The sequence below is a fragment of the Geotrypetes seraphini genome, chromosome 2 (assembly GCF_902459505.1).
Source record: "Geotrypetes seraphini chromosome 2, aGeoSer1.1, whole genome shotgun sequence".
In the NCBI taxonomy this organism is placed as follows: Eukaryota; Metazoa; Chordata; class Amphibia; order Gymnophiona; family Dermophiidae; genus Geotrypetes; species Geotrypetes seraphini.
The window spans coordinates 510,669,010-510,686,124 of record NC_047085.1 but is presented as its reverse complement, the minus strand read 5'-3'; the positions used below and the strand labels follow the sequence as shown (position 1 = coordinate 510,686,124).

Here is a 17,115-nt window from a genome sequence, read left to right as displayed (position 1 = left end):
TAATTCAGTCTCTCCCAGTTTTTCCAATTACTCGTAATCTGTTATATGGCAACCCCTGTCATAATAAGGAGAAGCCTGTTATTATTAGATGATATTTGGCTCTTAGTCTTAGTACAGTATCGTACGATAATGCCACTGAATATTCCAACAAACAATTTATTTGACCCTCATATTGATTTCCAAAAAGCAAGAATCAGCAATCGCATTTAAAAAAGCACTACAGAATTCATATAGGAGAGAAACCATATACGTGTATAGAATGTGGTAAAACATATAGTAATCACTCAGCTTTAAATATGCTCAAAAGGATTCATATCTAAGATTGGTGGAACGAGCAGAAATTTCCGAGTGAAAACATCAGTAAACTAAACGAAAACTTAACTTTATATGCCGGGTCATCAATCAGAGGGAGCTCGACTCGGTTAACAATAATTAAGAAAAATATGTTAAAATGGCAAGAGGATTAATTTTCAAATTGTTTAGCAAATAAAAAGTGACTGTGACAGAGCAGGTGGTGTTGTGCTTAGGAATGAATTTGTAGAAAAACATGTATCACACTTTGTAGGGTTCTGAACAAAAAAAGAACTCCTTATTAAACAGCAGGGAAGAGCCTGTTCCTTCATGGTTTCTTTTTCCAAGAAATAGCTATGCTTTTCACTGATCTTTTCATTAAACCCAGGTCATATTTACAGTAGGGCTTGCCACTCCCTAAATCAGTCTTTATCACAGTTGCAAGCAACAGTTTTATATAGGATTCAATCACATCTTTGGAATACAGGCAGAGTTTTCCACATAGGATCTGCTGGAGGTAAGATTCTCCTATCAGCAAACCAGGTCAGCTCTTCCATTCCCTAGCTTCCATATGAGGCAAAGCTGGTTCACACATACAGCCCAGATACCCTCAGCCAAACTAAGAACATAAGCAATGCCTCTGCTGGGTCAGATCTGAGGTCCATCATGTCCAGCAGTCCGCTCACGCGGCGGCCCAACAGGTCCAGGACCTGTGCAGTAATCCTCTATCTATACCCCTCTATCCCCTTTTCCAGCAGGAATTTGTCCAATCCTTTCTTGAACCCCAGTACCGTACTCTGCCCTATTACGTCCTCTGGAAGTGCATTCCAGGTGTCCACCACACGTTGGGTAAAGAAGAACTTCCAAGCATTCGTTTTGAATCTGTCCCCTTTCAACTTTTCCGAATGCCCTCTTGTTCTTTTATTTTTCGAAAGTTTGAAGAATCTGTCCCTCTTTACTCTCTCTATGCCCTTCATGATTTTGTAAATCTCTATCATATCCCTTCTAAGTCTCCTCTTCTCCAGCGAATAGAGACCCAGTTTCTCCAATCTCTCAGCGTTTGAAAGGTTTTCCATACTTTTTCTCAGACGTGTCGCTCTCCTCTGAACCCTCTCGAGTAACGCCATATCCTTCTTAAGGTACAGCGACCAATATTGGACGCAGTATTCCAGATGCGGGCGCACCATCGCCCGATACAACGGCAGGATAACTTCTTTCGTCCTGGTTGTAATACCCTTCTTGATTGTACCTAGCATTCTATTTGCTTTCTTAGCGACCGCTTCGCACTGTGCCGTCATGTCATGACTGTGCCGTCATTGTCATGTCCACCATTACCCCCAAGTCCCTTTGTTGGGTACTCTCATTCAATAACATCCCTCCCATCGTATAGTTGTACCTCGGGTTTCTGCTTCCCACATGCATTTCTCAACGTTGAACTTCATCTGCCATCTTGTCGCTCATTCCCCGCGTTTGTTCAAGTCCCTTTGTAATTCTTCGCATTCCTCTTTAGTCCCAGCTCCACTAAATAATTTTGTATCGTCCGCAAATTTTATTATCTCACACTTCGTCCCTGTTTCTAGATCATTTATGAATATATTAAATAGCAGTGGCCCGAGCAGCTGTCAGTAACTGTTTCACCTTGGACAGTCCCTCTTTCTTAGCTTCCCTAGGCTTCTGCCACAACCATGTCTAGTGGAAAACCAGGGACCACCATGAATAATTCTCCTCTGTGACAGTTAAACACCTTCCTGACTCAGCAGGGTTACCTTAAGATAGCTCAGTTCTGAGCTGTAAAGCCCAGTGTGGTCTGGAACATGTAGTCTGCTCAGTCTTGGGCTAGCAGCCCCTACTTAATGGAGGTGGAATAGCCGCATTAGCGGAAGATAACCCCTTACTCTTCCACAGAGACTAACACTGATATTGAAGAGTACATTAACACCACATAATAAGTTTACAGGCTGTTGATCAACTGGCATTTCCTGCACTCCCATATAGCCTTGGTATTGTAGACTGGCTTCTTAAAGACCTTGAAAACCTAGATGTATGAACAAGAAAACTCCTCCATGCCCATAAGATCATCTGTAAGTGTCAGTGTATGCCTAGACTTGAACGTTACTAGATCTGATGAAGGGATAAGTCTTATAGATTACTGTCATAAGAATAACCATATTGGGTCAGACCAATGGTCCATCTAGCCCAGTATCCTGGTTCCACATTGACCAATCCAGGTCACAATTACCTGGCAGAAACCCAAAAAACTAGCAACATTGCATGCTACTGATTCCAGGGCAAGCATTGGCTTCACCGATGTTTCAATAGCAGGCTACGGACTTTTCCTCCAGAAACATGACCAAACTTTTTTATAAAACTAGTTATATTAACTGTTCTTACTTATACTCTGTATTTTGTAAGAGAAAAAATATTTCCTCCTCTTGGTTTTAAAAGTATTTCCCTGTCATTTTTGCTGCAGTAAAACATTGATTCACTTGTAGCTGTTCTACACCACTCAGGATTTTGTTGACTTCAATCATATCTCCCCTCAGCCATCTTTTTTCCAAGCTGAAGAGCCCCAACCTCTTTAGTCTTTCCTCATACGAGAGGAATTTCATCCCCTTTATTATCTTGTTGCTCTTCTTTGAACCCTTTCTAAATCCGTTATGGGGCTTTTTTTCAAAAAAGCAACATTCCAGATACGGCATAAAGTGGCACTTGAACACATAACTCGCCAAGACGTCCAAATCACCATTTTCAAAATTGACCTCCTAGATGTCTGGTTAGGCTATTCATCTGCTGTTTGTCCAACTACTAAGGGGGCATGTTAGAGACGTGTTATGGCCAAGATTTGGGCAGGCGAATCGGTGATTCTGGACGTTGTACTAAGCCAAATCGACAAGTTAAAAAGTGATAAATCGCCAGGACCGGATGGTATACATCCCAGGGTACTAAAAGAACTCAAACATGAAATTGCTGACCTGCTGTTAGTGGTCTGTAACCTGTCACTAAAATCGTCTGTGGTACCTAAAGATTGGAAGGTGGCCAATGTTACACTGATTTTTTAAAAGGGCTCCAGGGGAGTAAGCCTCACTTCGGTGCCGGTCAAAATGGTAGAAACGATTATAAAAAATAAAATTGTGGAACACGTTCACAGAACCAGCAGACAACAGTGGAGGTTCGAAGAAAAAGATGTGCAATTTTATTCACGTGTTTCGGCCGGTAGGGACTGCTTCAGGAGCCTTTTTAACTCACGATCACAATTACTCGTATAATTAATAAACTGATGATCCAGATATCTGGCGTATGCAGTGAGTTTTTGCAATCCACGTTCAGTAAGTTGCCATTTTCCAGTGTTACTTTGGACCAACTGTTTCTTAATGATACGAGTAATTGTGTTCGTGAGTTAAAAAGGCTCCTGAAGCAGGCCGTACCAGCCGAAACACGTGCGGGTCGAGCCATCGCACAAGAATTTGATTTGTTGAATAAAACTTTTTCTTCAACCCTCCACTATTGTCTGTTGGTTCTAACTTTGTGTGTGTGGAGGTTTCTCTCCTGGTTTTTGCTTTGACTTAATATCCTTGAGGAACACGTAGACAAACATGATTTAATGAGACGGAGTCAGCATGGGTTCAGCCGAGGGAGATCTTGCCTCACAAATTTGCTTGACTTCTTTGAAGGTGTGGATAAACATGTGGATAAAGGTGAGCCAGTTGATTTAGTGTATCTAGATTTTCAGAAAGCTTTTGATAAAGTTCCTCATGAGAGGCTCCTGAGAAAATTAAAGTGGCATGGGATAGGTTACAAAGTTCAGTTGTGGATTAGGAATTGGTTATCGGATAGAAAACAGAGGGTAGGATTAAATGGAGGAGAGTGAACAGTGGAGTGCCGCAGGAGTCTGTACTGGTGCTATTTAACTGATTTATAAATGATCTGGAAATTGGAATGACGAGTGAGGTGATTAAATTTGCAGATGACACTAAACTGTTCAAAGTTGTTAAAATGCATGCGGATTGTGAAAAATTGCAGGCGGATCTTAGGAAATTGGAAGACTGGGTGTCCAACTGGAAGATGAAATTTAATGTGGACAAATGCAAAGTGATGCACAATGGGAAGAATAACCTGAATCACAGTTACCGGATGCTAAGGTCCACCTTGGGGGTTAGCGCCCAAGAAAAGGATCTGGGTATCATTGTAGACAATACAATGAAACCTTCTGCCCAATGTGTGGCGGTGGCAAAAAAAATCAAACAAGATGCTGGGAATTATTAAAAAAGGGATGGTTAACAAGACTAAGAATGTCATAATGCCCCTGTATCAGTCCATGGTGCGACATCATCTGGAGTATTGCATTCAGTTCTGGTCTCTTTATCTCAAGAAAGATATAGTGGCGCTAGAAAAGGTTCAAAGAAGAGCGACCAAGATGGTAAAGGGGATGGAACTCCTCTCGTATGAGGAAAGACTAACGGTTAGGGCTCTTCAGCTTGGAAAAGAGACGGCTGAGGGGAGATATGATTGAAGGCTACAAAATCCTGAGTGGAGTAGAACGGGTACAAGTGGATCGATTTTTCACTCCGTCAAAAATTACAAAGACTAGGGGACACTCAATGAAGTTACAGGGAAATACTTTTAAAACCAATAGGAGGAAATTTTTTTTCACTCAGAGAATAGTTAAGCTCTGGAACGCGTTGTCAGAGGATATGGTAAGGGCGGATAGCGTAGCTGGTTTTAAGAAAGGTTTGAACAAGTTCCTGGAGGAAAAGTCCATAGTCTGTTATTGAGAAAGACATGGGGGAAGCCATTGCTTGCCCTGTATCGGAATATTGCTACTCCTTGGGTTTTGGTCAGGTACTAGTGACCTGGATTGGCCACCGTGAGAACGGGCTACTGGGCATGATGGACCTTTGGTCTGACCCAGTAAGGCTATTCTTAGGCTTAGCACTTGGACATCCTGCGGCGATAATCGAAAGTTTCACAAAACATGTTCATTACTAGACCTGTTTTTAAAACAAATAAGGGCCAAAAAGGTATCCAACTCCACCACATGACCATTCATACACACACACATTCCCCTAATGCTCACTGACCCCCTCCCACCCTCCAAAGAAATGACTGAAACATTCAGATCTGTGTCTGTGACAGCTGTAAATCTTACGGTCAGTGCTATTAGAGTATTAAGCAGGTCTCTGGAGTACCCTGGTGGGCAGTGCAGTGGACCCAGACCCATTTCCCACTCTAATTAGAATACGTTTGGTAGAACATACAAGACCATCAAACCCTACTGGACTGCCATATAGGTGACACCTGCAGGCATAAGGGCTATAGGTGGGAACAGTAAGTTTTTTTGGGGGGTTGGAGGACTCAGCATACAATGTGAAGGGGTTATGGTGAGATGTGGACCTGCCACCCTTTATGTGAAGTTCACAGCAGTGCCCCCTAGGGATGTCCTATTGCTCTGCTGGCATGTCTGTGTGGCCGGTGTACTAAAACTGCTGACTAGAGAATGACACGGTGACAAAATTCATCACCGTTCCCGTCCCCGCAGATAACCGCGGGAAACCATCTTCATGTCATTCTTTAAGGAGAGAGGGAAGAATCAGAGTATGAATGGCCACAACCATTGACCAGCAAGCTTTGCTTTGAAGAATGCCGGTGTAGAAGGACTGAGGTTGAAATAGACACTAGAAAATGACATGGAATTATTTGGGATGGGGACGGTGATGAATTTTGTCACTGTGCCATTCTCTACTGCTGACCCCTCCTAGGTCCAAATGGCTTGTTTTTTGTTTTTTTTGTTTGAAGTAATTTTTATTAAACAGAAAATAGGATGAACATACACAACAAGCCAACATGGCACACATAGCATCACCTTGAAATTTCCCTCCCCTGATTTTCAGGACACTCGCTGAAAATCAGGGGAGGGAAATTTCAAGGTGATGCTAGGAAGTACTTCTTCACCGAAAGGGTGGTCGATCATTGGAACGAGCTGCCTCAGCAGGTGATTGAGGCCAACAGCGTGTCAGATTTTAAGAGAAAATGGGATATTCATGTGGGATCTATAGGGGAGTAAGAATCAGGGAGTTGGTATGGGCAGACTCGATGGGCTATGGCCCTTTTCTGCCGTCAATTTCTATGTTTCTATAGTTGATGGAGATACAAAGGCAGAGAAAGAAGAGATCCAATACTGGGGTTGAGGACAAAGCCGTCCCCCATGACCAATCCCCATCCATCAACCAGCAAACGAAAGGCCAAATGGCTTGTTTTATGCGTTTTTCATTTGGGCATCTTGGTCGAAAATGGCCCAAAAAGATAGACGCACCGAGGGCACAAGAAATCTAGCAGGTCATTGTTAAAAAAAAGCTGTCTTGTGATTTTAAAAAAGGACATTTTGTCCACCTGATTTTAGGGCGCACTTCTCAAGACATCCAAAGTCAGACTCGGACGCCCCTCGATATTTTTATTTAAGATACAGCAACCAGAATTGAACGCATTACTCAAGCTGAGATTCAGAGGCATTATAATATTCTCCGTCTTATTTGCCATCCTTTTTCTAATCATTCCTAGCATCTTGTTTGCTTTTTTGGCCTCTGCTGCACATTGGGCAGAAGATTTCAGCATATTGTCCACGATGACACCCGGATCTTTTTCTTGGGTGCTGACCCTTAAGGTGGACCCTTGTATCCGATAACTATGATTTTGAATTTTTCTTCCCAATGTGAATCTCTGCATTTAACCACATTAAATTTCATCGGCCATTTGGACACCCAGTCTTCCAATTTCCCAAGGTCTCCCTGCAATTTTTCACCCTCTGAATGTGTTTTAACATATTTGAACAGTACGTGCCAAACAGGTCTCTCTGCTCCCAGGATAAAATACGCCTCCTGGTCGTGGCCTTCAAGTGCCAAACAATGTTCTTACTCCCACTTCATACTGAGCCACTGGAACCAACTGTCCCTACAGATCAGATCCCTTGAAGGACTCTTCAGCTTTAGGAAAGCAATAAAAACATACCTCTTTACCTAACGCCCCCGCTCATGATCGATGGATTACAAATAAACGTATATTAGTATTAGAGCCCTAGTGTAGGTCTATTTAGGATAAAAACTTGTACTGAAAAACTTACACTGTTAAGGAGAGAAAATGAAGGATGTAAATGAAAGAACTAAGACCAGTATTGGCCAGACCTGCACGGTCTGTGTCCCATATATGTTGATTGGGTGTAGGATGGGCATCAATGGGAACTCCACTAATATGGAACATGAGGATGTTACTGGCCAGACTTTACAGTAGATTTCCTGCAAACAACGGGATGGTTGGATAGGCTGGAGTGAGCTTGGATGGCAACTTCAGCATTTGCAACCTAGGACAATACCAGACTTTTCAGTCTACGGCCGAGAAATATCAAAGAAGAGACAAGTTAATCTAATCATGTATTTTTTAATGGGTATAACTTATAGGCAGACTGGATGGACTGTTCAGGTCTTTATCTGCCGTCATTTACTGTATTACTATATAAGGATAACTATGGCAGATTGTTACCTGTGCACTCTATATTATGTTTCTTGGTATTAGACCCCTAGTATGTATAGAATTAGGACATAACCTTGTATCGTAAACTTGTACTGTAATTGTGTCTTATTGTAACCTGTTAACTGCATTTTATGTATGTTTCACCTGTAACCCGTTCTGAGCTCCTTAGGGAAAATGGAATAGAAATCGAATTAAATAAAGACATTTAGTGTCATCTGCAATTTTAATGGCCTCACTTGTCATTCCAATTTCCAGATCATTTATAAATATGCTAAATAGCACCGGTCCCAGTACAGATCCTTGAGGCACTCCACTGTTCACCCTTTCCCCATTGAGAAATGGGTGGGGTGAATTTGTCAGGGGGGGATTTTTGACAGGTCTGCCTGGGTTTTTTTTTTTGGTTTTTTTTTAATGGGGCAGGTATTTTGTGTGTATTACACAAAATAACTGTGGCATACTACCCAGAATGCAATGGCAAAAAGTCCCAAACAAATGTAGCAAACCAACCACTGGACTTAGTCACTTGATTGTATAGTAGGTGTGGAATATTGCTTTTATGAAGCCCTCAGATTCCTACGCTGGTCAATGACAGCTATTTGCAGGTAGGATAGTTTATCTTTCATGGGGCTTTTATATGTGCTGCATATATTCTAGGATTAAAATCTTAAAGTGAACCACACTCTACAATTAATATGAAACCTGTGTACAGAAAAGCGACACTTATCTTTTAACTTGTCGCTTGTTCTGTGGCTTGAACAGCTGGTCCGACGGGACCTGTTTCGCCAACTAATGGCCACAGAACAAGCTGGAGATTGAAGCATAGAAACTGCTAGCTAGATTTATTGAGAAAATTTAGAACTAGTGTTTAAGCCTGTTACATTAACGGGTGCTAGAGTAGATGTCTGTCTGGTTTTTTTTCTTTGTCTCTCCTTGGATGCTGCCTGTCTGTCTGTCTGTCATTCTTTCTGTCTGTGTCTCTCCCTGGACCCCTGCCTGCCTGTATTTCTCTGTTGCGCCATGCCTGCCTGTCTCTCTGTGGCCCCCTTCTGTTTCCCCCCTCCCAAAGCAAAGCATAATTGCTGTCTGCCCCCCAGAACACCCCTCCCCCCAAAGCAGCCCCCTTTCCCTCTGTTGTGCCATGCCTGCCTGCTCCGTGGCCCTCTTCTGTATCACCCCCTCCCATTCTTACCCTCCCTCCATCCATGGTTCCTGGTGTCTTCTGGCCCGCCAGCACGAACCGCCGCTGCTCTTCAACAAAGCAGCCTGCTGAGGTTCGCCGGCCGGCTGTAGCGAACCTCGCAGGCCGCTCTCCACCTTGCATCAGAGGGAACGTGCTACCGAGGTGGAGAGCGGCCTGCGAGGTTCGCTACAGCCGTCTGGCGAACCTCAACAGGCTGAAGAGGAGTGGCGGCGGTTGGTGAATGAGGGCGGGAGGGGGGAGGCGATGGTGTTTTCCCTGCCTCCGTGTTCCAAAATGGAATTCGGTACAGAGGGATATGGCACGGTCCATCCTGCCCAGCAGTCCGCTCACACGGAAGCCCCCAGGTCAAAGATCAGTGCCCTAAATGAGTCCAGCCTCACCTGGGTACGTCCCAGATTAGCAGGAACTTTGTCTTGAATCCCTGGAGGGTGTTTTCCCCTATAACAGCCTCCGTAAGAGCATTCCAGCTCTCCACCACTCTCTGGGTGAAGAACTTCCTTACGTTCGTACGGAATCTATCTCCTTTCAACTTTAGAGAGTGCTGTCTCGTTCTCCCTACTTTGGAGAGTGTGAACAGTCTGTCTTTATCTGCTCAGTCTATCCCCTTCATTATCTTGAATGTTTTGATCAAGTCCCCTCTCAGTCTCTTCTTTTCAAGGGAGAAGAGGCCCATTTTCTCCAATCTCTCACTGTACGGCAACTCCTCCAGCACCTTAACCATTTTAGTCGCTCTTCTCTGGACCCTTTCGAGTAGTACCGTGTCCTCCTTCATGTACGGCGACCAGTGCAGGATGCAATACTCCAGGTGAGGACACACCATGGCCTGGTACAACAGCATGATAACCTTCTCCGATCTGTTCGTGATCCCCTTCTTTATCATTCCTAGCATTCTGTTTGCCCTTTTTGCTGCTGCAGTGCATTGCACAGACGGCTTCATCGACTTGTCGATGAGAACTCCCAAGTCTCTTTCCTGGGAGGTTTCACCAAGTATCACCCGGACATCCCGTATTCGTGCAGGATGTCTGGGGCTCAATGAAAGATATCCTTTGCCTGCAGAATCTGTTAAGAAAATCGAGTATGATTTAACATTTAGATTTTGCACACAAGTCCTGTTGATAAGTGGACTTGTTTCCATTGTGATATTTTTGAGTATCAACACAGCGATAATACATCAATAACAGAGAAATTCACATAGTTGACAAATGTCCGACAAACTTATTGAAGAGATACGTTTTAACATTTTCCCTAAAATCTTAGGCTAGAGTGACCTTCGACAGAGACTCCAGTAGTTGGAAGTTCACCTAAGCACAGAAATAGGAAGACCTCTAGGTCTTTGGCCCAGAAATGTCTAAGGAAATAGACAATTTAATTTATATCGTGAATTTATGATGCGTGTACGGTTCGACAGACTAGATCAGGGAGGGGTAGGCAATTCCAGTTCTCAAGAGCCAGAGGCAGATCAGGATATCCACAATGAATATGTATGAGATGGATTTGCATGCTCTGCCTCCCTGAGATGGAAATCAAACTCATGCATATTTATTGTGGATATTTTGAGAACCTGACCTTTCTGTGGCTCTCGAGAACCGGAATTGCCTACCCCTGGTCTAGATGGACCATTCACATCTTTTTCTGCTGTTATTTACTCTGTTACCATGAGCAGGCAAAGTCCCAGTTCCTCCAGAGAGTTCACCCCAAGAAGCAAGACCCAATTCAATTTTTAAATCACTCTTTGGCGAGTAAAGATGACATATTTGGGTCACGTGACTAGCATTGGGGGAAAGTCCGTTCGGCAGCATTTAAGACCAAAAAAGAGCAGAGTAGCATTCACTAAGGGGTCCTTTTATCAAGCCGCGCTAATGGGGTTAGCGCGTCAGACATTTAATCACGCGCTAACCCCCGCGGCAAGCAAAAAAACTAACACCTCGTCAATGAAGGCGTTAGCGACTAGCACAGCAGGCAGTTTAACGCGCGTTAAACCCCTACCGCGCCTTGATAAAAGGACCCCTAAGTAAATGGTCCATCATACAAGCAGCAGTAGCAGCGCTGACCATCCCAGCACGATCCAGGAAGTGGTGGAGTCAGGTCAGACCCTGAAATCATGTGGATGTACAGTGGTGACATTCTGTGCCATTACCCGCATAGCTAACTAGACAAGGAAGACCGCTTAAAGGTGTCAGGTCAAAAGCGCGCCGGGACAAAGGCGCGCCCAGACAATTGAGCGCAGCGTGGAGGCGCGCGCCGCTCTAAATTACTGTTTTTAGGGCTCCGACGGGGGGGGGGGGGGGGGGAACCCCCCCACTTTACTTAATAGACATCGCGCCGCGTTGTGGGGGCGTTGTGGGGGGTTTGGGGGGTTGTAACCCCCCACATTTTACTGAAAACTTCACTTTTTCCCTGTTTTTAGGGAAAAAGTTAAGTTTACAGTAAAATGTGGAGGGTTACAACCCCCAAACCCCCCACAACGCCCCCACAACGCGGCGCGATGTCTATTAAGTAAAGTGGGGGGGTTCCCCCCCATACACCCCCCCCTCGTCGGAGCCCTAAAAACAGTAATTTAGAGCGGCGCACGCCTCCACGCTGCTCTCAATTGTCTGGGCGCGCCTTTGTCTTTCACGCCGTTGTCTATGAACCCCGCTTAAATACCAGTCCTGTGTCTGGTTGACTATGTGGGGACTGCACTGAATACCAGCTGTATCCACACAATTTCCATCCATCACTGATGTACCAGGTTTTTAATGCTGGTGCCCGAATATGGCCCAGTATTGACTATCTGGGACTAATCTAGTTCGCAGTTATCGTTTTTATAGAAAATACTGTGCACCTGGCTGAATATTGACCATATCAATGCAACAAGTAATACAAGCCAGGAATAAAACAAATTACTTAAAGCTTTTATTTAAGAGTGCAGAAAATAATGTAAATGGGAGAGAAACATTCTACATTGTTATAATATGATAAAACATTTTATCATCAAACAGGTTTAAAATGTCTTCAGAGGATCCATGAGAGTGAGAGGCCATTTACATGTCCAGAATGGGGCAAAAGTTTTACTCACCAATCAATTTTAAGAAAACATGAGAGGAATCATAACAGAATGAAACTGTTTGCCTGTCCAGAATGTGGTAAGAGATATAGTGATCCCTCAGCTTTTAAAATGCACAAAAGGGGTCATGCAGGAGAGAAACGATATACCTGTCCAGAATGTGGTAAAAGCTTTAATAAGCAGTCAAATTTAAAACTACATGAGAGGATTCATACTGGAGAGAAACCCTATACATGTCCTAAATGTGGTAAAAGCTTTAATCGGCAGTCATATATAAAAATACATGAAAGGATTCATACCGGAGAAAAACCTTATACATGTCCAGAATGTGGCAAAAGTTTTAATCACCAATCAAATTTAAGAAAACATGAGAGGGTTCATACTGGAGAGAAACCATATACATGTGTAGAATGTGGTAAAAGCTTTACTCAGCAGTCGTATTTAAATCTTCACAAAAGGATTTATACTGGAGATCAATCATATACATGTTCAGAATGTGGTAAAAGCTTCACTCAGCAGTCATATTTAAATCTCCACAAGAGGATTCATACTGGAGAGAAACCATATACATGCCTAGAATGTGGTAAAAGCTTTAATCGCCAATCAACTTTAAATCTCCACAAGAGGATTCATACTGCAGAGAAACCATATGCATGTCCAAAATGTGGCAAAAGTTTTAATTACCAATCAAATTTAAGACAACATGAGATGATTCATATGGGAAAGAAACAGTATCCCTGTACAGAATGTGGTAAGAGATATAGTGGTCCCTCAACTTTAAAAAATCACAAGAGGAGTCATACTGGAGAGAAACAACATACATGTTCAGAATGTGGGAAAAGGTTCAGTCAGCAATCTGATTTAAGAAGACACTACAGGATTCATACTGGAGAAAAACCATATACATGTTTAGAATGTGGGAAAAGATACGGTGGTCTCTCAGCTTTAAAAACACACAAGATGATTCATACTGGAGAGAAACCATATACCTGTTCAGAATGTGGTAAAAGCTTTACTCGACAATCAACTTTAAACATACATGAGAGGATTCATACTGGAGAGAAACCATGTACATGTACAGAATGTGGTAAAAGCTTTACTCGGCAATCAACTTTAAACATACATAAGAGGATTCATACTGGAGAGAAACCATGTACATGTCCTGAATGTGGGAAAAGCTTTAGTCGACAGTCAGTTTTAAAAAAGCACAAGAGGGTTCATACTAGAGAGAAACAATATATATGTCCAGAAGGTGGTAAAAGCTTTAATTACCAATCAAATTTAAGACATGAGATGATTCATACTGGAAAGAAACAGTATTCCTGTATAGAATGTGGTAAGAGATATAGTGATCCATCAAGTTTAAGAAATCACAAGAGGAGTCATACTGGAGAGAAACCATATACTTGTTCAGAATGTGGGAAAAGGTTCAGTCAGAAATCTGATTTAAGAAGACACCACAGGATTCATACTGGAGAAAAACCATATACATGTTTAGAATGTGGGAAAAGGTTCTGTTACCAATCAGATTTAAGAAAGCACAACAGGAATCATACTGGAGAAAAACCATATATGTGTTTAGAATGTGGGAAAAGTTATGGTGAACCCTCAGCTTTAAAAACACACAAGATGATTCATAGTGGAAACCATGTAATAATCCATTTTTAAAAACACACAAAATTATTCATAGTGGAGAGAATGTGTTCAGAATGTGGGAAAAGTTTTAACATTCATCTTTAAAAATCCAGGAGAAGATTCGTACTGCAGTGATATCATATACATGTTCAGAATGTGGGAAAAGCTTTAGCAATCAGTCATTTTTAAAAATACACAAGAGGATTCATACTGGAGAGAAACTATTTACATGTCCAGAATGTAGGAAAACCTTTAGATAGCAATCACTTAAAAACTGTACTACAGAATTCATATAAGAGAGAAACCATATGCATGTATAGAATGTGGTAAAAGATATAATAATCACCCAGCTTTAAAAACAGAAACCAATGCAATGACCTATTCATGTGTAGGGGTAAAACTATGGATTTCCCTTCTTGGCCAAATTCAGAAATGCAGTGACAAGAGTTCATTTAGAAAACTGTTAGAAACACAACTATTTGTTGATGTATTTTTCTGATTATTGATTGTTGTTAGAATTGATGCTGTCTGTTTCGACTTGCCCTGATTTGTTTTAACATTTTATGTATGTAACCATTTTGTAAACTGTTTTGAAATAAAATGGTATAGAAATTTTTTAAATAAATATCTAAGAGTTGTGGAAGAAACAACTATCAAGCAGAAATCGCTGAGTGAAAATATCAGTAAAGAATATCTAAGAGACTGACAGAGCAGGTGGTGTTGTGCTCAGGAATGGATTTGTACAAACACATGTATCACACTTTGTAGTGTTCTGAATAAAAAAGGAACTTTTTATTAAACAGCAGGGAAGAGTCTGTTCCTTCATGGTTTCTTTTCCCAATAAATAGCTATGCTTTTCACAAATCTTTTCATTAAACCCAGGTCATATTTTCAGTAGGCCTTGCCAATCCCTAATCCAGTCTTTATCACAGTTGCAAGAAACAGTTTTGTGTAAGATTCAATCACAGCTCTGGTCAGGCAGAGTTTTCCACATAGGATCTGCTGGAGGTAAGATTCTCCTATCAGCAAACCAGGTCAGCTCTTCCATTCCCTAACGCCTATGTTCCCTCTGGGGCCTCCATATGAGGCAAAGCTGGTCCACACATACAGCCCAGATACCCTGAGCCAAGCTGTCAGTAACTGTTTCACCTTGGACAGTCCCTCTTTCTTAACTTCCGTAGGCTTCTGCCACAGCCATATCTAGTGGAAAGCTAGGGACTTTTTCCACCAGGGACCTCCATGAATAATTCTCCTCTGTGACAGATAAACACTTTCCTGACTCAGCAGGGTATTAGGGTAGCTCAGTCCTGAGCTGTAAAGCCCATTGCGGTCTGGGACATGTAGTCTGCTCAGTCTTGGGATAGCAGCCCCTGCTATATGGAGGTGGAATGGCCGCATTAGTGGAAAATAACCTCTTACTCTTCCACAGAGACTAAAACTCATATTGAAGAGTACATTAACATCACAGAATAAGTTTACAGGCTGTTGATCAACTGGCATTTCCTGCACTCCCATATAGCCTTGGTATTGTAGACTGGCTTCTTAAAGACCTTGAAAACCTAGATGTACGAAGAAGAAAACTCCTCCATGCCCATGAGATCATCTGTAAGTGTCAGTGTATGCCTAGACTTGAACGTTACTAGATCTGATGAAGGGATAAATCTTATAGATTACCCTTGTCATAAGAATATATGTTCTTATATTCTTTTTTTATATATTATATTATTTAAGCATTTGTTACAGTCATAACAAATTTTAAAGACATATAGATTTAAAATATAATGTAGATAAAGAAAAAAATTTATCTGGAAATTAAATCCTTAAATTATAAGTTAGTCCACATTATTGAGGCTGTTACACATCCTAGGAGGGAAAGCAATCTTACAAAAATGAAATTCTTATCATATCGATTACATAGAAAGATAGAAAATGATGGCAGAAAAGGGCCACGGCCCATCAAGTCTGCCCACTCTAATGACCCACCCTCCTAACTTCTTCCCCTAAGAGATCCCACTTGCCTATCCCATTTTTTCTTAAAATCTGGCACGCTGCTGGCCTCAATTACCTGCAGTGGTAGATCATTCCAATGATCAACCATCCTTTCGGTGAAGAAATACTTCCTGGTGTCGCCATGAAATTGTCCGCCCCTGATTTTTAGCGGGTGCCCTCTTGTGGCCATGGGTCCTTTAAGAAAAAAGATATCATCTTCCACCTCGATACAGTCCATGATATATTTGAACGTCTCAGTCATGTCTCCCCTCTCTCTACGTTCCTCGAGTGAGTATAGCTGCAATTTACTCAGCCTTTCCTCATACGGGAGATCCTTGAGTCCTGAGACCATCCTGGTGGCCATTCGCTGAACCGATTCAGCTCTCAGCACATCTTTTTGGTAATGTGGCCTCCAGAATTGTACACAGTATTCCAGATGGGGTCTCACCATGGATCTGTACAACGGCATTATGACTTCGGGCTTCCGGCTGACGAAACTTCTACGGATACAACCCATGATTTGTCTAGCCTTGGATGAAGCTTTCTCCACTTGATTGGCAGCCTTCATGTTTTCACTAATGATTACTCCCAAGTCTCGTTCTGCTGCAGTCCTTGCTAAGGTCTCACCGTTTAGGGTGTAAGTTCTACATGAATTTCTGCTGCCAAGGTGCATGACCTTACATTTTTTGGCATTGAAACTTAGTTGCCAAGTTTTTGACCAATGTTCCAGTAAGAGTAGGTCCTGGTCATCCTGTTGGGCACTGTGCTTTTGCCTACTATGTTGCATAGTTTGGTGTCATCGGTGAATAATGTTATTTTACCTTGAAGCCCCTGAGTCAGGTCTCTTACAAAAATGTTAAATAGGATTGGGCCCAAGATCGAGCCCTGTGGCACTCCACTGATCACCTTCGACGTTTCGGAGAGGGTACCGTTCACACCACAACCTACCTCTAAGCCAGTCTTTAACCCATGCATTTAATGTTTCACCTAATCCCATCAAACTCATCTTGCTCAATAACCTGCGGTGTGGGACGCTATCAAAAGCTTTACTGAAGTCCAAGTACATGACATCCAGGGACTCCCCCATATCCAGCTTTCTTGTTACCCAGTCAAAGAAGCTGATTAGATTGGATTGGCAGGACCTTCCCTTTGTAAATCCACGTTGATGGGGATCACGTAGATTCTCTCGTTCAGGATCGTATCTAAATTATGTTTAATTAGTGTTTCCATAAGTTTACTCACTATTGATGTAAGACTCATCGGTCTATAATTCGCAGCCTCCGTCCTGCATCCCTTTTTGTGGAGTGGAATGACGTTAGCTGTTTTCCAGTCCAACAGGACTCTCCCTGTACTTAGGGAAAGATTGAAGAGCGCAGATAACGGTTCCGCCAGGACATCACTCAACTCTCTAAGCACCCTGGGGTGTAGATTG

At 42.4% G+C, this 17,115-nt stretch overlaps 1 protein-coding gene across 1 annotated transcript in view; it reads left to right on the top strand.

Moving 5' to 3' along the window:
- The window catches only part of LOC117354983 (zinc finger protein 850-like), a 32,036-nt gene extending 17,537 nt beyond the window's left edge, over positions 1 to 14,499 (top strand). The window contains exon 5 of the mRNA XM_033932941.1: positions 11,995 to 14,499. Coding sequence (XP_033788832.1) covers positions 11,995 to 13,727 — 1,733 coding nt within the window. The 3' untranslated portion in view covers positions 13,728 to 14,499. The remainder of the gene's footprint in view (positions 1 to 11,994) is intronic.
- Positions 14,500 to 17,115: the final 2,616 nt, after the last annotated feature.